This window comes from Parasteatoda tepidariorum, chromosome 6, assembly GCF_982258835.1.
Source record: "Parasteatoda tepidariorum strain Cologne lab strain chromosome 6, Ptep-v5.0, whole genome shotgun sequence".
Lineage (NCBI taxonomy): Eukaryota > Metazoa > Arthropoda > Arachnida > Araneae > Theridiidae > Parasteatoda > Parasteatoda tepidariorum.
In genome coordinates this window covers 86,779,381-86,804,206 of record NC_141760.1, presented here as the reverse complement: position 1 = coordinate 86,804,206, position 24,826 = coordinate 86,779,381, and the positions used below count along the sequence as shown (strand labels likewise).

Here is a 24,826-nt window from a genome sequence, read left to right as displayed (position 1 = left end):
CTGAGCCTCTTTTTAAAACAAATTGTGTCGAAACCAATTAAATACCTTAATTTAATGAAAAAATTAAGTTAGTAATTTTATTAGAAAAAAATCATGTCTTAAATCATTGATCGTGAATTTTGTATTTATGTCTTCCATTTGAAAAAAAAAAAGATGAGTAATTCGGAATACAAAATTTAGTAAAATAGTAGTGTCTCTTTCTTTTCCTTATAACTTATAAAGATAATGTTAAATTTTACTTACCTTCCATCTTTGAGGGCATAATTGCAGGTGGCAAAACAGGATTTGTGCAGACACCACTCACAATTTGTTGAATCAAAGCTGGACAGATTTCGTAAAAGCTATCTTTTGATAGAGAACCATTTGGCTGATGCCCAAATTTTTGGAAGAGCTCTTCTACAGTCAGGCACTGCGTAGTTATAAATTTAAAAAAAAATTAGTAAACAGGAAATTTAAAATAGAATCAATTTACCTTAATTTTGGATTTTAAAACTTTATAGCTGTGTTGTTAATATTTTAGAGACATGAATTCAAATAATAAATGCGATGACAAATACATTTGTTAATGACTTTTTACTCAAAAACTATTCAGAGATTTAAAAACACTTTTTTTTAAAAAAAAATCATGTGCAAAACGTGAAAATTGTATAAAGAAATAAATAAAGTTATATTTGACAATAAAAAAATTATTAAAGTTATAGTTTCATAAGGAATCTTTCACTTGTTTTCTAGTTTACTTTAAATTAACAAGCATACTCAATGAACTAAATTAAGAAATATCAAAGCCACTATAATAGTCTAAAAATTAAAAAAAAAAGGAATACATCGAAATTCAAACGTTCTTCATTATACAAATATGGAATTGTAAATATTAATTTTTTCAAACAAGTGATATCAAACAAAAAGACGTTTGCAAAGGTTTTCTTCTTTGAAGCCTTTCTATTTGTAGGGTGCAAGGCTTAAACAGCAGTATATGCAGTTTCTAAGCTAGAATAAAATATTTTTAAAAAAATTCGAATATATATGCTAATAGCTATAGAAATACGCAGTGTTTTCTTCTGTAAGATTTACCATGTCAAATTAGGGTACTTACGTATCATCTTGTCGACCAATTTTGCCAACACCAAGCCTAATTCATTTTGATATCTTCCAAACTTGTTTTTACATAGCAATTGATCAAAAAAAAAAAAACTTTCGGCGATCAACGTGTTAAGAACTACAATACTTAAAAAAATAAAATAAAAATAACACATTACAGCCTAGCGTATATAATCTAATAATATAATATAATCTTATGATATAATCTTTTATCTTTTGATTATATAATATAATATACACCGAAGAGCCATTACATTATGACCACCCTCCATCTATAACAATGGGCTTGCCCAGGTTTTCATGGTTTCTCGCCCAGGAACAATGTTTTCATGGGGCACATTAGGACCCATAATCCTCATAGAACAATCCCTGACGTCTGTAAGCCACTTGAACATAGTTGCAGACCAGGTTCACCCATTCATGGCAACAGTTTTTCCTGCGGGGGATGCTGTTTACCAACAGGATAATGAACTATGTCATAAGGGTCGAATCGTCATGGATTGGTTCGAGGAACATTCCAGTGACTTTCAAGTCATGTCTTGGCCCCTAAATTCACCTGACCTTAATCCAATAGAGCATTTGTGGCCCAACTTGGAAAACCAAATTTGTGCTGCCATGCTACCCCCTCGCAATGTGAAGGAATTGCAGGACCAGTTGGTGAGTGCTAGGTACCAGATACCTCAGACTACCTATCAACACTTTGTGGAATCAATGCCACTGCGGGTGCTAGCAGTTTTGAGGGCTAAAGGTGGTCCTACATGTTATTAGCAGGGTGGTCATAATGTAATGGCTCTTCGGTGTATAATCTTTTGATTTAAGGATCAGATTTTTAACGGAAATGTAGGAAACTTCAGCCAGGACCTGGCTTAAATCTCTTAAGCGCAAGCCTAAAAACATTATATAAATTTTAAATAACCATATTAATTTCGACTTGTTAAATCCAATTTTTTGAAAAAAAATTAAGATACGCGTACCGAAAGATTGTATTTGCCATAAAGTAGAAAGTTCAAAAAAAAAATCTTTTTTTTTTTTTTTACTCAACGAAGGAAGAGTTAGAAACGACAACTAAATAATTTCTTGATAGTCTATTTTAAGATATCTAAATAAAAACTACTTGCTTATTCATAAATATCCTTATTAAGAATCAAAACAATATTCAAATAAATGAAACTTTCCCACCTTGGTAGCTAAACTAGCAAACTGATGCGGCGTTCCACTCAACTCCACGTTCCGATTGTATTCTTCGCTTTCTAACAAATAAACTTTTTTGACATCATCACTATGTCGATTAAATTGAATATGGTGCTGGTCCTCGGGCAAAGAAAAATCGCTTTTTAAAGATCTGGCTGGCTGATTGAATTCTCCAGGTTCCACAACTGGTCTTTCAGTCGATTCGGATCTCTTACTTCGATGGACACCTGTTGATGTACCATTTTCCGCACTTACTTCCGTAGAATTTGTTGTTAATATACCAGTGGATGCTGTTTCCTCAGTAGAACCCAGAGAATACAAAGCTGTTACGTTGTTGTCACCAACAGAAATAGTGACACTAACCTCAGTCACTGATTCATTTAACTTTTGTTCGATATCAGATGATGGAAAAGTTACATCATGATTAAGATGATTGTGCTCAATGTGATGCATATGGTCGTGATCGTGGTGAAGATGATCGTCGTGGTTGTGGTGGAGATGATGATGACTGAAATGGCCCATGGTATCATTGTGTAAATGATGGGGACGGCTATCATGGTCGTGGCCATCATGAGAATGTCCAGAGTGGCTATGATAATGGGAATATTCGCCATGAGTATGTTCACAATCATGATCATGCTCGTGCTCGTTGTCGTGGTGATGAGAGTGGTGATGGTCGTGATCGTGGTCATCACCCTGACCACTTTGTAAATCGTGCATGATTCTTTTGAGTCCTAAAACACGTAAAATATAAATGTATTAAATTATTTGTAATTAAAAAATAAAATTAAATTATGTAATGTGAAAATTAAATTAGTTATGTAAAAATTTAAATCATTCGTACATGTTGGTATTAAAATTAATAATAAAGCATGATCAAATAAATAATAAATATAATAAACTTAAATTATTAAGCAAATCCATTTTTAACTACTAATTCATCTTAATTAAGATAATTGTTCAGAGTACATTTTAAAATTATAAAACATACGTCTCTTGAAAATAAGCTCTGTATTTTGACACAGAAACTTAGGAAATTAGCTTTACTTAACTCTATCAAATTTCCTGAATTTGAAAATCGTTGTGATATGTATTTGATACAAAGAAAATTTTTTAGTTGAAATCTTCTGAATTAAATAGATTATTCTACAACCTGTTATGAAAGAGATTGTTTCATCAACAACATAACCTTAAAATTTCTGAATAGTTTCAAACTTTAAAGTGAAGATTTAAATTTTCAAAACACTTGATGAACAACTACTTAATTTTACAAAATATATTTATATGACATTCTTATGCTGTACAGTGCGCAAAAAATTAAACGGGCCACCCTGAATAAATTTTGATCCCACTAATGATCGGATTTTCCCGTTATAGGACTCAATCTTAATGGCTCGAACGTGTGACCTCTATGCGAATTAATTAGTAACGACGATATTTTAAGTTACGAAATCAGATACAAAAACGTACTTTCTCTGAATAAACATCCTTTATGTTTCGTCAAAAGAGGGCAGCCGCAATCTGGGAAATATAGTCTCAAAAAATTGGTGAGGAGAGCGGTCCAAAGTTTTCTCACCTTAATATTCATTTTACTTTTTCACCATATTTCGAGAAATTTTTAAGCAAATTGAAACAATTTTGCACACAAGTATAAAATTCGTTTGTCCAAAGATATTTTCATACAAAATATATATGTTAGGAAATATTTATTATTTTTTATTATTTTAATTTAACTATAGTAGAGAAACTTTTGAATGATAAGATATAAAATTTTTTACATCATTTAAAAGAATGAAATTTTTAATGACAAAATACAAAATTTCATCGAAATCGGTCGAATAATTCCATAGAAATCAAAGTTTGAAAAAGTCGTAGTTTTATATTTACATGCGTGATTCCGCAGAAAGTAACTAATTAATTAGCATATTTGAGATCACCCCTTCAAACCTTTAAGATTGGATCATTAGAGCAAAAGTTATTTAGGGTGATCCGTTTATTATTTCGCTCACTGTACACTAATCAAAACATTAATTTCTTTAATATTTAATATTTCCTTGAAACAGCAGTAATTTTGCTTACATAACAAAAGTTTTGAATAACGTTTATCAACTTCATCATTTATACATTTTCATGTACAACAAAAACGTTTAATTTAGACTATTTTAAATTTAGACAATTTTGATAAGCGTTTATCAACTTCATTTATACATTTCATGCACATACATTTTCATGTACAACAAAAGCGTTAAATTTAGACTATAAAAGAATCTTTTTAATCTAAAATAATATATTTACCTTCGACAGTGATGTAAGGCGAACAAGCTTCACCATAATGATGAAAAATATCGTCAATAAAATCTGTTACTGATTCTCCAGAATTTATACAGTATCCTTTAGAAGAAATGAAATAAAAACTACTTATTAAACATAAATAATTACATAAATTATTCACCAAATTACTAGATTTAATATTACTTTCACTTACCTTGAAATAAGTAACCCATCACTACTGCAAACATTCTTCTAGTATCAGACACAATATTATTAACATCATGAAAGCTTGGTAATTCCGAAAGTATTTGATCGGCATCCAGACACTAAAAAAGATAGAACATTAATAAATAATATTTCAGAACACTATTTAAAAATGTATTTTATTTGAATTTGACAAAAAAAAGAAACGAAATAGGCGACTGAAGCGAAATAAGCTAGAAAATGTTTATGGAAAATATTACGGTTGGTAACTTTTTTAAAATTGGATTTCTGAGGTCAATCGATTTCACTCAAATTTTGTATTTTTTTTTACATAAAATTACATGTTTTAAAGTTATGTAAAAAATTGTACACCTTACAATTCAAAATTTTTTCGACTATTATTAAATAAAATAAATTAGATGTTTACAATACAAATGTACAATATTGTAGAATAAAAAATAATAAATATTAACTAAAAAAATTTTTTTTGCATAAAATTATCTTTGTATTAACGAATTTTATAATTGCGTGTAAAAATTTTTCAATTCGTTTAAAAAGTTCTCGAGATATGTCGAAATACGCAAAAATTAAAATTCAAAAAATTAAGGTTCAAACTTTGGACCTCTCTCCTGACCAAACTATGGGGATTTTTTTTTCCAGATCGCGACTATCCCTTATATTTTGGGGGTCAGAAATCTGAATCCGTCGAAAAAAAGGTATGTTTATTCAGAGAAAGTGCGTTTTTGTGTCAGATTTCGGAAATCAAAACTTATAAATAAAATTTAAAATCATACGGTACTTAAACCATTAATTTAGTAAATTTTTCGTTCATATGGAAACGGTTTACTGGAAATTTTAGTTTTCGAAATTTTTCGTGTACCGAACAAATGTTTTTTATGCCATGTTTAAGGTATCATGATAAAAGCACCAAAATACTGTAAAACCATTTTTAATTGTTAATTTTACCAAAATCATTACCATAGTTCTTCGGTAAAAACTACCGAGCTTTTTGGAGTAACTAATTAACGGTAAATTTTTCTATATTCTGGAAGTTTTGACCATACTTTTTTTTTCTCAACTTGAACGGAAACAAAGCTGAACAGCACATCCTGACAGGTTAACAATTTGCAAAAAATTTGAACCACATTATAGTTCAAATTACCAATGCAAAAACTCAACACAGAATAAATTCTTCTTAAATTAAACTAATAAATTTAAAGGTAAAAACTTCTAAAGCTCCAAAAGCACTAATCTCAGAACAATTATAATAATGTTAAAATCCCTATCAGAAAGAAAAAGAAAGTTCAAGAACGTTGTAACAGTGGGCCTGCTGGTGCGCAATTGGCATGGAAAGCTTTTTAAAACTAGGAAGTAATCAAGATGTGGATAATCTGTAAGATGTTTATTTTTTATAAAGAAAAGAGTTCATCCTGTTAAGTAATGAAATGAATCAAATAAATATATGCTAGACTTGTCTGAACCAGTTTCTTTTAACAACTTTGGAATAAAAGATACTTTGTAATAGTTAAAGGCTTTTTTTTGTTTTGTTTCGTTAGGTTAATGATAAAAAATGAAATAAAAAAGCTCATCTTTTGTCTGGGCTAATTGGTACGCATGTCAATCATGAGAATCGTAGAAATTTATTGTATTTTTATTTTATAATAATTATATCAATTATTGTCAAAATTACTTTTATTGAATTTAAAAATATATTGTTTTTGGTTTCTTTTTTAATAAAACAGAACCTTATTTTTACATATTTATAACCGCACACTGATTTTTGCAATTTTTCAAAAAGTCCCAAAAACTTCCAATTCACAAAACGTCTAGAATATCTCCTATTAAGTATTTTTGCCTCAATAAAATATTTATATTTTACACAAATGACTTCCGACAATCACCCTCTAAAATGTTTAAACTTATATATTGCATCTAAAATAGATATTAATTATTACTAAATCACACTAATTATTATTATTAAATATGAATTATTATCAAACTAATTAATATTATTAATTATTACTAAATTACTAAATCAGACTAATTAAAAAAATATTGCTGTAGTATTTTAGTATTTTACGGTAAAAATGGATTTTACGGATAATACAATCAAAATATCGGATTTTTTTAAAGCGTATTATATAATTAAACTACACCCTAATGCAGGGGTGGCGAACCTTTATACACCAACGTGCCATTTTTTCTGAAACATTGTTTGATGGGGTCATAGACGTGCCGTCAAATAGTTTTGACTTCGTGATTATTGGGAAAATAATAATACTAAATACTACCAATTCAAAACTCTTTATTTACATTTAAAAAAAAACAAAAAACATTTTGCAATGTCTCAGTTATACGCGTAATTCAACTTAAAGTAACATCAGTGTGACTTCTGTTGTTGCAGATTAGATGACAAATTATTAGGTTGCAAGATGTTAGTTTAAGCAGGACTGTTAATTTTTTTGCTAGTTATTTATTGTTAGCTTGTTTTTTATGGTTATTAATTGTTTTTTTAGCATTAATTGTTAATTTTTATTAATAATTGTTCATTATTTCGTGTGTTTTTTGTGAAATTTAATTTAATTGTTACATATGCTTCATAGTGTAATACCATTTGTGTAATAACAAATGTGATCGGTGGCGTGCCCGAAATATTGCGTCGGGTGCCATAAATGTCACGCCTGCCATTGGTTCGCCATCCCTGCCCTAATGCATAAACTACTATTAATCTTGAATGAAACAAGGACTAAATGAATAGAGTAAAAACAATAACTTACAAATCAGATAATCTAAAAATTTTATAATGACTTGTGATTGCGGTACATTAAGACAGTGGTACGCAATTGAAAAAAAATATCATTTTAAAAAAATTGAAAAAATTACTAGATATCGGATGATTTGTTAGACTAGATGAATGATGTTAACAAATTCAAAAAGTATATCCTAATATTTAAGTAAATAACTAATGACGTAATGAGTAATAAATTAACACTTTGTGGTCGTATTTTGTTGATATTTAATTGAATAAGAAAGGCTGACAACAATCATGCCACAGCAAAGGATAAATAAACATTTAAAAAAAAAACAATACGTTTTACAAGGAAAAAATTATTCTGGAAAAATTACCTTACTCTATAGTAATACATAGTTACCTTTCTGATTAAAAAAAAATAAAAATATAAAAACATAATTCTGGTAATAAAACCAAAATATACGGTATTTAAACCATCCATTTGACAATTTTTCCATTCATATATTGTTATGATTTACCGAAAATTCTAGTATACAAAATCATGTTTCTTATTTCAACGCATTTAGTAAAAAATACATAACTGAAAAGTAAATTTAACCGAATAAATGGTTTTTATGCGATGCTCTAAGGTATCATGATAGAATTAACAAATTTTACCACCTTTACTAAATTTTTACCCATATTTTAAACGCTACTTTACTGTTAATTTTACCAAAATCATTTTTAAAACACTTTTGTAAAAATTACTGAGCTTTTAGGCATTTCCATAGAGTCAGAAATACAATAAATTTTAACCATTTTCTGTTGGTTTTGACTATACATTTTTTTCAGTGTATACACTTAAAAAAAAAGAGAGAAAAAAAAACGCTTTTTTAAACATGAATTCTGAGAATGTAAAGTAATAAGAAGAGTAAAGTTTCATGAGTTTCATTTTCACTAATGAAAAAAATTAATTTTTTGTGCAAGAAACCGGAAAATGCAGTTAAAACTAAAAAATTTGAAACCAAGTATCAATACGAGTACATCTAAATTGAGCAATACAATATGTGATACACATCAGCAATATACAACAGTCATGCCAAGCCGGATATAAAGTTAGATAAAGCAAACATTTACACAGTATCTGAATATGAATTTATTTTCAAGAAAATGTAAGGGCTTTTATGTGTTTTACGATCCTGGAAAAACCCATATGAGAATAAATATTTGATTTCCCTTTCTATTTTTTTTTCTACATTTGAGATAAAATAATTATCTCCGTGGGGAATCTCCCGTAATCCTATTTCGTCAAAACCTGCAACAGTAAAATACCTGGAATTTGCATCAATCAACATGTGGAAGTACTGAAACAATCGCTTCATTGTTATGTTGAAAAGTTATGTTCGTGAAACACTATTAAACTATTAATGCTGATTCATGCGTAAAGAAATGAATGCCTTAAGCTCATAAAAGTAGGCAATCAAACTTTTATTTTCCTAAATAAAATTATTACTAAACAGTATACTCTTATAGCATAGCTTTGTCTCTTTGAGATGTGGAGCAATATATGCAAAATAAATACACTTATTTGTGTTCGCAATTAAAAATTCATAAATAATAATCGTTCTAATATAATTCTTTATTTCTCAGTAGATAATATATATTTTAATACAATAATTGTTAGCTCTGTTCTTAGCTTCTTAAACGATGTACTACAGAACATAATTAATCGGTAACCTTAAAATACAATCAACTTTTGTGTATTATGTTCAGGCATTAATCTCACTAAAAATAATTTTTAAAAGAGACTGGTGACTATTCATAATTTGTAACTTTGCGAAGTAACTGTTTTTTTTTTTTTTTTTTTTTTCAATATTTCGCTACTTCGAATTTTAGTAACGAATAATGTTGTAATTTATATACTGTTAGAATTTTCATTCTAAAATTATGGAAAAATAACCGGCAGTCGTCTGTCTATCCAATTAACCGTGAAGTTTATAGTAAACAGCGTTTTTTACTTTTACAGTTTTAAAACCGTTTACAACTAGTATGATTAAAAAACCATAAATACAAAACTATGCGGTTTTTTAACCTTTTACAACAAGCATGGTTGCAAAACCATAAAAAAATTAATTGGACATTGGAACTAGGATATTCCTTAGGTAATGGGTATTGGAATTAGGTTTTGTTTTAATTGTGTTTTATCGAGAGGAAATATTGTTTTCTTAAAGCTAGGACTCGTACTACAGTTCTGTTGGTCATGAGATAAACAGATTAGCCGTCTCAGCTATAATATGTACCCTAGGCGGCTTCATTAGGTGAACCTAGTTAATGCAATAAAAATGTGGTTGTTTAAAACCGTATTAGGCAATAGCAGTTAATAAACTGTTTTTCTCACAGGTAACAGTTTCAATACCATTTTATTTATGGTAATTTGACTGTTTTATTTGAATACAATTAAATAACAATTAAAAAAATTGTCATTTAACCATTTTTTTTTTCAAAAAATGTCTGACAATGTGCCCAACAACTTAGTGCATAAAATTATTAATGTCCGCGGTCTCTTTTAATGATTGTATTAAATACTGTACGTTTTCTACAAAAATTTGATAAAAACTGTTTCACAGTTGCATTTTTTTGGATCAAATCTTATCAATAACAGTAGGCACCAAATATTTGTTTGAAACTGTAGTCATTTTTAATTTCCAAATCCAATTTAAAAGTACACAAAAAATAACTATTGACATATTGATGTCTAAAAAATTAGATTTGTTGTTTAAGACCTAAGAATATTAGGTTAAGAAATAATAAAATAAAAATAATTAATTTAGATCATATGAAAATAAATAAAATAAATTCCAAAAAAGAATTTTGACTTGATGATTCAATGGTAAAAAAAAAATTTAATTTTTGGCTAATTTTAAGATCAACAAATAAATTTTGTGGGATATACTGTAAAAGATTACGGACCAAATTACGATATAAAGTATCGGCACTTTGAGTGCATAATCAGTAAAATCTAGTTTTATGTCAAATATTATACTGTCATTTTTAAAGTAATATTTATTTAATTAGAGTGATTCAGGGATTTTACGGTAATTATTATAAAAATAACAGAATATTAGATTTTTTGTTCACCCTGAGTTCCGGTGCTTTTTACCATAATTTGGTTCGGAATTTTTTACTGTGTAGAGACACAACAAAAAAGAGGAACGTAAAACTAAAAGGGAGGCCCCAGTTTAAATCGAAAAAAGTTGTCCCGTTACTTCTAAATCTATCGTATCATTAGCCGATGACGGGCTGAGCATCTTTATCTAGAATTATCTCATATCTACCTTTTAATCAACAACGTAATATTGAACAGAATTACAGCAGTGAAGAGTCACAACGAACGATTTTCTTAGAAAAACTCTTAGCGTAATAGGCTTAGAGTAATAATTACGACTTATAATCTGGATACTTGGCATATCAAGGACTGATCTTCAACTTTTACTCCATGGTGTTTGGCGAAAAACAAAGAGACAACCAATAACATTACAAGAATATCTCATTACCTGATTGTTGTAGGTGAAGGGCAGAAATAATTTTTTTCTTTCTGGAAATACAAAGAAAGAATTGTGCTTTGACACCACATCCGTTGGAAGGCGCTAATTTGTTTCGCTAAAAAAATGAGGGAAACTGACAAAATAAGAAATATCTCATCGCCAGAGCATTGTTTCCGATTTCCTCTTATGTCAATCAGCTGACTTTTCAAGCACCTGCTACGGTAGCAAAAAAGGTATAGCACAAATTTTCAAAGCCCACATGAAGCTTTGATGCTTCGCTCAAGGACAATATTTACAAAAATAAGAGCATAAAACCATAAAAAAGACGTCGGTAAAAATCAATATTTTTTCTTAATTTAAAATAATTAAAGCTAAATACTCTAATAGAATATTTTTACAAGCGAATTTTCGCTTTACTATTTTTTCAAGCTCTCAAACTGTCCTACATGATTGCGTATTTGCGTGAAAGATACATTAATGTATCAAGCTTCCTATTCCGCAGAAAAAACCATTCTTGGCAAATTCTATTTCAAGTATATGTTATGAACAAATAATGACAAGATATTATAACCTTGCTATGGAAAGAACTTCCCTAGTCATTCGCCTAGAGCAGTGGCGGTAACTTTGGTTATAAGGTTTACCTATTTCAAGTAGGGGTGTTGGGTGAATATTTAAAAATAGTTTTGTTTTGTGATGGCGAGAGTAAAAGAATCAAAGGAGATAGAAACTACCCTCTTTGAAATGCGATATTTTTTGTTTCCATAGCAACAGACGGCCTTAGACTTAGTGACGAGGGTTCTTTCTATAGACAACTATACCCTCACCATAACAGCGGCGAAATATGACAAAATTATGACAGAATTATTTCCTCTCCCCATAACAGCATTTGCCATAATTTGTTTACAGTTCGATATTTTGAAAATGAAAATTTTTTCTATCATTTGCAATTTCATAGTCATAACCTTAGTTTAAATGAACTCTTTTTTTTTTCAAATAATTTAAATTTGAAATTATTAACCTAACAGATATAGAATTTTCAATAAAAAATTTCTCAGCAGTATAAGCGTCCTCTTATGAAGTGCAAAATCAAAATAATACCTAGGAATATGAAGACACGACAATTGAAACTATCGCTGTTGCTTTAAATAAACATCGACTCAAAAACTCGAATTCAGCTTATGAACTCGATTCTAACAAAACAACTTTTCAATCATGCTAGAACCACCATAAATTTTTTGCTGATGCTTAAAAAACCATGAGGAAAATAAGTAGACAAAAGCGTCGAAATTTTAATTACTACTAAATTTTATTAATGTGCCTATTTCATTTAATTTTTAATTCTGCGAGAAAAAACAAAAGAGTATTCTAAGAGGATTCTAAGTAAAAACAAAAAGAAAAATTTAAATAAAATGTTTCTTTTAATATAAAGAAATTATAACAAATAAGTTTGTTAAAATGCTTTATTTGTGTAGTTGCTAATCTTCCTTGATCAGACAACATAAGATCATTGACACTTAAAAAAACCAACTTACGAAATTCATTTGTTTAGTAATATTGATGTATTTAACTTAATACGCAATTCTGAAACAGTAAGTAAATGCATTAACTCCATTAAACACCTGCTGCGTTGTTTGGCATAGATTTTAAAAAGAAAAAAAGGTACTCTCACCTTAGGTCCATTTTATATTCATTATCAGCAGTTAAGTATTTAGAAAGACCAAGTTATACCACATTAAGGATTATCTGGTTCTTACATATTTTTATTTATTTAAAATTACATAAATGTAGTCACAGCTTAATTCAAATATTCCTTACAATCGAATTCATAATTTACTATTTTATATACTAATACTAGACAGAATTAGATTTTTCAATTTTAAAAAAAATCACACTTAGAAACATATAAAAGTTTTTAATTTGGTAACATATTTTTTTCTTTTAAATATTTTAAATTTTTGCAGGAAATAACGAATCGAAAAAATTTCATGAAAAATGGCAGGCAGGGTCTGGGCGTATATTTAAGTTTTTAATGGCATTTCGTTTTAAATAAACGAAAACTGAAGCGAAACAATTAATTAAAGCTAAGAGTTGGTGGTTTTCTTGAATAACATCTAAATCAAATATATAATAGAGAAAATTATCTCAGACGAGCTCGAAAAATAAACTTTTGGGTGTCCTCCAGAAATGAGTCTAAACTCGTCTCTACTCCCAAAAAAACATCGGATTAAATTACATACTTTCGACCGTAAAATCCGGTTTTAATGGAACATATTATGTAACAAAATACTATATTTACCATAATTTTTACTGTAATAATTACCAGAAAATCATTGAATCAGTCTAATAAAATAAATATTACTCTAAAAATTACTGCAATGTTTTACGGTAAAAATGGATTTTACGGTTAAATTGGATTTTACGGTTAAATTGGATTTTACGGTAAAAGAGATATTACGGTGAAACTGATTTTACGGTGCCGGTACTTATTGCCGTAATTTGGATTCAGAATTTTTTACAGTGCAACTGCTCTTCTAAAGAACCACGCATAAGAGAAAAAATAAATTCCAACGCGATTCGTTAAAACTTGTGCAATAAATGTGATCCTTATCGAAACTTTCACAAGACAAAATGTCTAAAATTTAAAAAGAACATTAAATTTGTCAACATTTAATATCTCTGGCGTTTTTTAAACAGCTTCCTTGTTGACAGTTTTGATGACGGTGATATGGGCTACACTGTACTGTACCAATTTATTTGAATTTAATTTTTGATAACATCAAAAGCTTTTTTGTACACTTTTTTAGGGTATAAGGGCTTTAAATAAGCATAATAATTAGCAGCAATTAGCATAAAATTCATTAATTATATTTCATTTCGAGAGCCGAAGTTAAAACTATTACAGATCATGTATGAAATCACCTATCAAAAATAACTAAATTTACTTGACCCGTTGACGCATAATTTTTACTAAACATACTTTTATTACTTGTTTCATTATTTTGCATTAATTTAGGTTAAAATAGATGAAAAATATTATATTTAGCATTTTAATAAATTATGGGCGTGAAATACAGCAGGAAACACCTTTATCTTTTTCTGCGTTAAAAGTAAATTCTTCCGGACAATGCTCACTTACAAACAATAATTTTTCAAATTTGCATTAATTTGTAATTATTTAGAGTTTAAGAAAACAGTTATTCATCACTGAAATTCCTTTAGTTATCAAAACCAATTATTGATAAGTTTTTAGTATGATAAAATTTAGTGAATAAAAAAAATTTTCAATCTACTCTTTTTGGATTTTATATAATAATACAAATATACTTCCAAAAATCCAACAGATTTTTTTAATAACTATTGGACAGTTTTTTTGTAAATAAAAAATACCAAAATACTGCTCAGAAAAAAATTATATAAAAAGGGTAAACCGATGTACCATTTGCTTCAATTGATTAAGCCTAAGTTCTATACTGCACCTACGCCTGTTATTGTCAGTCACATTAAGGGTCGCCTGTTATTGTCAGTCACATTAAGGGTCATTGGCTTTTCTAATAGAGTTTATATTTACAATTTTACTGCAACACAAAGCGATTCCTTGCATACACCCCAGTTGAGTATTTAAATTTAGTAGTTGTTTACATAAATCAAAATAAACCATCCAACTTCCCTCGTAATTTTAATAACAAAGAAACCATCAATGCATGCCTGAAAGCAGTTGTCATTTAGGGTTGAAACTTCCGAGAAAACAAAGGTACTTAACCTTTTGACAGGACTTCCCTTATGAATATGAAGAAAAAAAAAGAAAGTTAAATAATTGCGGTCTTTTTCTGTAAAAAAGAACAAATAAAAATATTAAACTAAGTTTTGGTATGTATTTTCAAGCTGTAAGTATAACGGTTATAAAAAAGAATGTAAAAAAAAAAAGACATAAAACTTGCAATGCATTATGGCATATAAAAGTGGCTTTTTTAATCTTTTGTGTTTCGAAAGCTTACTGATTTTTTTCATCATCCCCTATAACATCACCATATTTCATCACCCTACAACAGTAGTTATTTACCGATGATACGCGTGTAATAATGAAAGTGGCACAAGGAGAAAATATATTCTGGTGAAATTATCGTACTGTGTAGCAATGACATTTCCGGTACAAATATCATAATTCTGGTAATAAAAATTAAGATATACAATATTTAAACCATTTATTTATTAATTTTTCCCTTCATATGGTAACGGCTTACAGAAAATTCTGGTTCTCAAAATTTTAATTCTCATTACCACACATTTACTAAAAATTACAAAACAAAAAACAGTAAATTTAACAAATAAATAGATATTATGCCATGCTCTACAGTATCATGATGAAAGTTACCAAATTTAACCATTTTACCGTATTTTATCAAGCATTATAAAACTATATTTTATTGTTAAGTTTACCAAATCATTACTAAACCGCTTCGGAAAAAATTAACGACCTTTTTGGTGTTCCTACATTGCTAAAAACATGGTAAATTTTATCATATAATGGTAGTTTCGACCATACTATTTTTCTTAATGTAGAGAGGAGTTAAAATTTTTAACAACGAATTTTTCTTTAAAAAATATTTGTATTTAAAACTTTACAATGGGAACAGGCCCAAAAGTTATCGAATTCATCAATTTAGCCAACGCTCCTAGTTTAAAATCAATGTTCAAAGATAAAATTTAGGAGGTATTTTGGCAAGAACTAAGAGAAAATAATATGTTCACCAAAATTACGAGATTACATTTTTTCGTTTTTTATACTTCGAAACCAGAAGTACTGTATCATTTAACGAACAAAAACTCTTGCAACTGAAATTCAAAGAAAATATTTCTTCACGTTTTGTCTTTATGAAATATTTTTTATTTCTCACATTTAACTTCGAGTCTATTAAGAGAACCATCTTCCTCTCCAAAATTAACATTTTAGCTTTGATACTAGAAACCTAATATTTTTGTGTCAGCTATACTTATATAAGATACCCCATGCACCGAATTTCGAAAAGAATAATTTTATAAAAAAGTATCTATGTATCATTTAAAAAACCTGATTACACATATTTAAAAATTATCTCGTTTTTTTTTTTTTAAAAAAGAATAGTTTTTGATAACGACTAGAGTTTAAAACAAATTATTTTTACAAAAAAAATTTTTTTTAAATGTTTTTAAAAGTTTGTCTTTACCTATGCAAAATAATAATAATAGCTTACAATTTTTAAAATTTGATTAAAAATGTGACAAAAAACGGGTATAAATCCTAAAATACATTAGTTAAAAATATGGACTTTAATTTTAACCAAAAATTATTCTTAAAAAATAATGCAAATGACAATTTTTAATCGCGCTTGATAAAAATAATGCTTTAATTAATATATCCATAAATATAACAAATCTTTATGAACTTTGACCCTGCTATGTATAGCTGACTTAAAAAAATTATCATTTTCAAGACTTTTAAAGACCATGTAGAAAGGAAAGGTGCAATGCTTACTACATCGTGACGTTTGTATTGAACATTTATTTTCGATATTAACCAAAATTAATTTTAACAGAATATTATTTTTAATCAATATAATGTAATAGACATTTTTAATTGTGTTTAATTATAAGAATGTTTTAAAAAATATCTCTATTTATTAATTTTTTATGAAGATCGGTGCATAAGATCTGTAAATGTATAGCTGATTTAAAAATTAAGTTTTTAACATCAAAAATTTTAAAAAAAAATTTTCTTATAAAACTTTCAAGGCCTTTGTCCTTTCTACTATAAATTTTCTATTGATATGTATGGAAAGAAATAAAGCAATGCTGACCAATGCCTTGCCACCATCATGACGTTGCTCTTGAGATTGTGGAACCATAACCTACAAGACTGATAACTGACTGTTGCAGTAGTGCTCTTTGTGTGTAAAAATTCTGGAGTTGTAGACATAAGACACCAATTTATTTATCAAGCTTTGAAAAACCATTAGTCTAAGTAGCACGAAAAAATTTTCCAATCTTCGATCAATCAGGAAAGACAAAATATTTAGAAAAGCTGCTCGCTGATGTTAACTTTATTTTATAACCGTCGTTGAACAGCCGTCCCAATTTTTGGGTTTACGACTATTAATGTTCAACTCCGAAGCTTTGTAAATTTGAACCCAATCCAAGAGACAAGGTTAATTAATGATTATACTGATGCTAATTGATGATTATACTGATGATAATTGGTGATTATACTGATACTTATTGATGATTATACAGAATGATTACACAGACGAAAATTTTCCAATCTTCGATGGCTTGAGGAAGACAAATTATTGAGAAAAACTGCTCGTTGATGTTTATTGATGTTTTCACAGAATGAATACAAAATATTCTATCGTTCTCATTAATATTTCATTTTTCAAAAATCATGATCTGTGCTAGGTAAAACTAAAGATTGATTAAGTCAAGATAAAAAAAATTTCAGATTTTAGCAACTTAAAATGAAATAAAAACAATACAGCTGAAAATTACGTATAAGTTTCTATTAAAGATTCCAATTAATTAATTTGTTTTTGTTTCTTTAATAAATGCGAATCACTTAAATGAAAATTACTTTAATATTTAACATTCTTAAAAAGCATTAAAATCGCCACCTTTAGATTTTTATATATTCAAGAAATTGAATCTTATTTATCGAACATTCAATAAAACCAGCTTCTTGTTACAACCAATGTTTGTATGTTTTTTTTTCCTCCCAAAATAAATGAAAAACGTGTGATCGTAAATCTCGTGACAGACATGAAAAATTCAAACAAAAACTTACTATGCCCTTGACAGTAACGTGTTTACACGTGCTAAACTTATAGGTTATCTTTTCAATTAGAAACCGCGCAAAGGGGCAAAGAAAATTTAGCATAATAATAGAAAAATAATAGTGTAGTTACAGTCACAAGTAGCGCCACCCATTCCTATTAAAAAAAAAACGATATGACATAATTAATTATGTCAAAAACACACAATAGTAAAAATCCATTAATTCACAAAAAAGAAATACAAACACGGGTCTTTGTTATTCTAAGCCGGTAAGTCACGACCAGGGATGTATGATTAAAAATGAATTATGATGTTATATTTTCGGAAATGACTTATTATTAATAACGAAATAAGCAATGCTATTCGCTATACAATGCATGTGTATTAAGATAAGCAATTAGTTTGCCTTAGGTGTTATGTCATCATCATTATTTTTTATTTCATATTTTTATTTTTTTTTGAGAATTTATTTTATTAAAATCCTGGATGGCAGCTATTCTTTGAAAGGCGTATTATGAAATATGATTAAAGTCATTAAATAATGAAATTTTTGTAGAAAGAGAAATGTCATCGATTTCGTAATAAAAATGCTAAAAAAATAAAGCTTTCGAGACAGAGAAATCTCTGGCTTTTGAACAAAAATGCTTTTCAACAATGTATGCAGAGTAAGGAATGGATACTCAAATTTCACGAAATTTTCTTTGTTTTTGACAAAACCGTTTCCCAGCATTTGCTCCGAGCGAACATTCCGCCGAATTGACGAAATAACTATGTCTTTTCAAAGAAACGAATTTCGTCAATAGTAAAAAAATAGTTCGTCATTCTATATTTTCAAAAAAATAAATAAATACTCGTAGTGACTAATAAGTATCTAACTTTTCTAATAAGAACTTTATGGTGGGTACCATATAGCTGGGTCAATGTCCCCTTAAAAGGCTTCTACCCTCGCCTCTTCGATTTTAGGTTAAATTTTCATTTTGCGTTTACTTGATATTTTTTTTTTTGGACTTGACAAACTTTTAATAATATTATTAGACAGCATGCTATAATATTATATAATGATGATGCCAATATTATTAGACAGCACAATACGTTTCATAAAAGGTAATGAAAAATTAGGCGGTCGCTTTATTAGATTAGAAGAAATGGCGCTTGGCAGTTTTTTGAACTTCTTTGAATTTTTTCTCACGACTTTAAAGCAATAAAATGAAGCGATTTGTGATTTTGAATAAAGAATTTAAAACTACATGTTTCTTAAGTTTTTAAATTTTTCTTAAAACTAATTTAATTACAGTTTTAATTTATGAAAACCGATTTTGATTAGGCTAAAAAAAATTTTTAACGTTGTTTCCATAAAAACAAAGATACTTATAAAATATAAAAACTAGCAACTGTATACTTATTAACTACCTATCAAAACTGCTAACGATAATTTCAAAAATAATTTTTCTTTTTTTAAAAAAAGTTGTTTTATGGGAATCTATTTTATTAAAATAATCGATACCAACTAAAGTGAATTTATTACAAAAAACATGATTAATGTCATTAAATAATAAAATTTTACAGGACGAGAAAAAGTACGTAAACTTTTTAGCTAAAAATTGTAGCTCGTAAACCAGAAAAATTGCATATCAAAAACCTTTAAAAAAAGTGTATAATACAAGATTATATTAATGTAATATTTCTTCATATCATCACAAAATTAACAAAATGAGTTACAAAATGTATCTGAAAATTTTTCACTCGCAAATACGTCTGCTTATAGTTATTATCGTCCATTTATTTAAGATCTCAAACTTAAATAAACGTATAACTATGGTTTATATCTTTACACCCACCGATATCATAGATGATATCTTCTTACTACGTATTTTTAGTTCTCCTTCCAATGAGGTGAAACTGGTTCGAATCCCAGCGATGGCTGGTCGATACGAATTCCGCACCCGACTCGCATCGACCACAGTGCTGACGTAAAATATCCTCTGTGGTAGACGGATCATGGGTTAGAACCCCCTTGCCGTCGGGCTAACCGTGGGAGGATTTTGTAGTTTTCCACTTCGTGTAACACAAATGAAGGTTAGTTCCATCAAAAAGACCTCCACGAAGGCAAAACTTTCTACCAATACTTGATCCAAGAGTCCCCTTTTATTTTGAATTGGGTTCAAAATTACGAAGTTGCAGAGCTGAACATTAGTAATTGTAATCCCAAAATTGGGACTGTTCAACGACGGTTTAAAAAAAAAAATCAAAAGTTGGTAAATATAAAATTTATCTACGCATTATAAGATAAAAATCTTACAATTAACTGAGATATTTTGAGCAAAACAATGCTTGACTAACAAAGCTTTACTGAGTTTTAAATGTGGCATTAGACTATGTTAAATACAAATCATTAACGTTATCTTTTACAAGAATTCAATTTCAAAGAAATATTCGTAACGGGTAATGTGAGACATTTGAGGACCATATCAGATGACCTCGAAAATTAATATTCTGTGGAAAATGAAGAACAATAATTTTAAATCCCTAATTATTCTTATTTTATCATCCGGAAAAAAATTCAATTCTTGAAACAAATTTTCTTCGAAACCTAGGTAACAAAATTAAAAGCAGATCATTTCAAAACAAAATTGTACTTAAATTTATTATTAGCTTGTTATATAAAATCTTTAACTTAAATTCATGTGGATGGCACACTAGAATATCACCAATCGGGATTTAAATTCCATATAAATCGTAATGATAGAATGCACAGTAATTAATGCCAGCAAACTAATAAGATTTGAACTACTTTTTCGAGTAACTTTGATGTGTGTGGTGCCCACGTTATTTAATCTTAAATTAAATTTAATTATGAGAGAGATCACGCGAAATTAAGAACCATCTACTTATTATTATTTTTTTACACTTTGATTACACAATTCGAAAGAACCAAAGTCCTGTAAATTTAAATTCTCTACAAGAAAGTTCCACATTGCAGGCAATATTCGTAGAATTTTGGCATGGATTAAGAAACAATGATTTGATTTATTGATTAACCTTTTAATTCAACTTTTTAATTTATTATTCATTTTATCTCACGAATTGAACATGATATCGAAACACAAATGAATAACAAACAAAAAAAAATCAAGAAACGACAAAAAATATTGTAAAACAAAAAGCGCATCTCATTGACTTAATTCGCAGAAGGCCAATGGCTGGCGATGGAGCTTGATTTATACAAATGTTATTAGAAACAACAACGTTATATGCAGAAAAATCCTGTGATATTATAATTCAACTTAGAACACCTTTTTCAGAGAATTGCAGCAACAATTTTTTTTTTTAATTTAAAACTCAAAAGCAAATACAGATTACTGAAAAAAAAATTTTAAAAAATCAACATTTCGTTTTTTTTTTTCGCTACGAAAATTACGTTTCTTAAGAGTCTTTTTATTTTTTTATTTTGAAATTAAAAAAAAAATAAAACATGATGAAATTCTTCGAACATATTTAAAATAACATTATAAAACAATGAACTATGATGGGGAGAAGGTTCACCGTAAAATTTAATGATTAAGTTCACTTAGATTTCGATCAATGACCTTTTTCAGTTATGTAAATTTTTTATGCATAAAAAACTAAAATTTTCTAAAAATGAGAGTAATTTGACAATGCTAAATGAGGCGTGAAACAGTCCTTACATGTTCAAAGACAACTAGGCAATTAAAAAAAAACTTAAATTTATGTAGAAATGCAAAAAAGCAAATTTCATGCTTCTCACAAAAACTTTTACAGAAAAAAGATAACTTTATTTATTTTAATAAAAAATAGCCTTTAAAAAAACCAGACAGAAATTGTTTTTCTAGGATTGTTTTATAGCAAACTTTTTTTAAATAAATTGATTTCAGCTACTAAATTTCTTCTGCATTTTTATGTTAAACGAAAGAGACAAATTATTAAATACAAACAGTTATTACAAGTATTACAAAATAATTAAACAAGATTAACAATTATTCAAGAATGATTAGAAGTGTAAAAGCCTTAAAGCAGAAAAACAACAGGAGATATAATGACACTAACAAACTTTTATTTATATTGAGGATTATCTTATAGCACTACACCGTTTGCGTATTTAAATGAAACGATTTCATTGAAATTAAAATTTACGTGAAACTCACATTGGAAAATTAAGAATCTGATTGGTGCAATTTATTCTGGTTCAAGCGGTGCTGTAAGAATAGTCAATAAATCTAAAAATTATGAATCGAGTAACATTTATATATTTTAATATGCATTTTTATAGCTCGTTTATCTTGGAAAATTATGTTAAAGATGAAAAAGACAAAAAGTTTTCCCCGAATAAAGAATTATGACGTCATGTGAAAACTATAAACTGGATAGTTCTAAAAGTACTCAGTCAAGCAAGTATACAACTTCCATTTTATTTATTGATTATTATTTGTTGCTCATTCCAATGAATCATTCAAAAAATACAGATATACATATTTTACAACTTGAAATAATTAGAAAAATATAGAGAGGTTTTTTAAAAGCTCTTCGAAATTTGTTTACTTATTTTTTAAAAATTTTATAATGTACTTTTACTTGCAACGCTCATTGCGACTTGATTAACGCTATATTTTTGGTAACAAAGCTCCCAACACCCATTATTAGGGTTTATACCAATATGGCTACAAATGTTCTCAAATGTTCGACAAACGGCATTAAAATCATACGCTTGGGAGACAAATTCGTCTTCTTGAAATATGTTTGGAATTTACAAAATAGTTTTCTTTTATTTTCATGGAATTCCATGCAATTGAAAAAAAATTATTGTGTTAATTTTATTGTTCTACTAGTGGTAGGAAGTTCAAATGCGATAGATTCAAATAGAATGACAGATAATGTCTGGTATAAAAAGTTTTAAATTTGAATGTTGAAATTTCAAATTTACATGTTGTGCTATGCTTTGCATTTATGTACTGACAGCAAAATTGTTCATCAATAAAATAATACTTTTTACTCTTTTAGAATTGACTCCATTTAAAATTTTATATTTTTTAGATAATTAATTTTTATTGTAATATTTTGTCAGCTCTTACTTTCTCTGTTTTCCTCACTTATTTATTTTAAATCTCTACGTTGAATCTATTTACTAATATTATTTTAGCTTTTTTTACACTAAATTTTAATAAATACTAATCTTTAATCATTATGGTGCAATGAGCCTAATTAGTTTTAGGGTGTTATAGGTTTAATGAATAATTTATGATGACCATAACATGAATTGTGTAATTATAAAGTGATTAAATGAATTGATGATTAAATGAATTAAATGAATGATTGTAAAGTGATTAAATGAATACATTAATGGTCCTATTAGATCAATAAATTTTCATCACTGGTGTGAACCCTACCTATTATAATCCTTCACTTAGAAAAAAAATATGGGCAAAACTGACAGAATATGGTAAAATTTACCATGTTTCTGTGTCTCTATGGCAACATCAAAAAGCTCGATTGTTTTTACCGAAGCGGTCGGGAGCTTTTCACATGGCGTTTTGGAGCAATTTGTGTTAAAAATTTGATAATTTTATCATGATACCTTAGCATGGCAGCGAAAAAAAAAAACTTTTTTTGGTTAAATTTACTACTCAGTTTTGTATTTTTTACTAAATGTGTTGTGATAAGAACTTTAACTTTGAAAGCCAGAATTTCCGGTTACCATATAAATGCAAACTTTTTCTAAACGAATGGTTAAAATATGTCATATTTTGGTTTTATCACCACATTTATGAGGGTTTTTTTTACCATAAATGTCTTTACCGTAAGTTTACCCGAATTTTTTTTCTCCGTGTAAATAATAAATTTTATTATATTTCTCGTCGCCATTAAATAATAAATCAAAATTATTAATAAAGAAATATGAATATTAAAGTAAAATTACTATAATAATTTAGTACATCAAACTTTCAACAAAATATAATCGTAGAATTCACTGACAAACTCTAAAATTAATAAGAAAAGGTTATTTTTTACTCGGCACGTAACTCAAATGGATATAACTTTATTTTTTTAAAGCAAAACGTTAAACTAAAAATACTTTTTTTTGCAGCGTAATATTACACAATTACTTTTGAAATTCTTGAGCACAATTTCTTCATTTCAACGGAAAAAGACAAGAAATTAGGTTGAGTTTATTTGTCTTTTATGCTCGGAATGAATTGTCCAAAAATATAACTAACTATAATTTAAAAACAAAAAATTTTAAATAAGTTTCAGAAAAACTCGCCTTTCTGAAAATTAATTTGAATTGATGTAAGAGTGAAAGAGAAATTTATATAATTGTTGACCTGTGAAGCTAAGAAGTTCGAAGAAAGTTAACAAAGCGGAACAATCTTTCTAAAAACGTCATTTTAGTTTTTGTTTTTAAGTAATCATTCTAGGAACTAGACCTTAAAAATGAAATAGTGAGAAGCAGTTAATCATATTTGGCTTCAAAAAATCAAAAATAAATATAATTTCTAATCTTGACCTTAAAATTAAGGAATAATTCACGCTATAACCCACTTTTATTTTGAACGCAAATTTTTTTGTTCTTGAAATTGAATTACTAAGACAAGTTGATGATGACAATCAACACAACAAAAACAAAATAAAATATACTAGACAAAATTAGATCATACTACTACATATATATGCCATGAAGTATTGTTTACAGTGTTCAAAATATCTAAATTTATTATTACTTAAGGTTGAATGTAATCAATGTCGTTTTTATACAGCAATGCTTGGAAATTTAAAATTGTTTAAACTAGACAGAGTATATTTTCTGAAATAATTTTAGTTGTAATCAAGTACCCATTTTTTTCCTTTAACCTATTTTAGCTATTTTAGAAATTAATTACATATATTTCTTAAGCTATTTTAGAATTTATATTTTTTGGCAGTATGCGAAAAGTTCGAAGTTTTTGTTGACATTTAGAATTTACCCAAA

General features: G+C 27.9%; 1 protein-coding gene across 1 annotated transcript in view; it reads right to left on the bottom strand.

Moving 5' to 3' along the window:
• The window catches only part of LOC107446210 (uncharacterized), a 92,180-nt gene that overhangs the window by 31,409 nt on the left and 35,945 nt on the right, over positions 1-24,826 (bottom strand). The window contains exons 3-6 of the mRNA XM_043040418.3: positions 4,775-4,886; positions 4,585-4,680; positions 2,278-3,023; positions 244-409 (exon numbers count right to left, since the gene is read on the bottom strand). Coding sequence (XP_042896352.2) covers positions 244-409; positions 2,278-3,023; positions 4,585-4,680; positions 4,775-4,886 — 1,120 coding nt within the window. The remainder of the gene's footprint in view (positions 1-243; positions 410-2,277; positions 3,024-4,584; positions 4,681-4,774; positions 4,887-24,826) is intronic.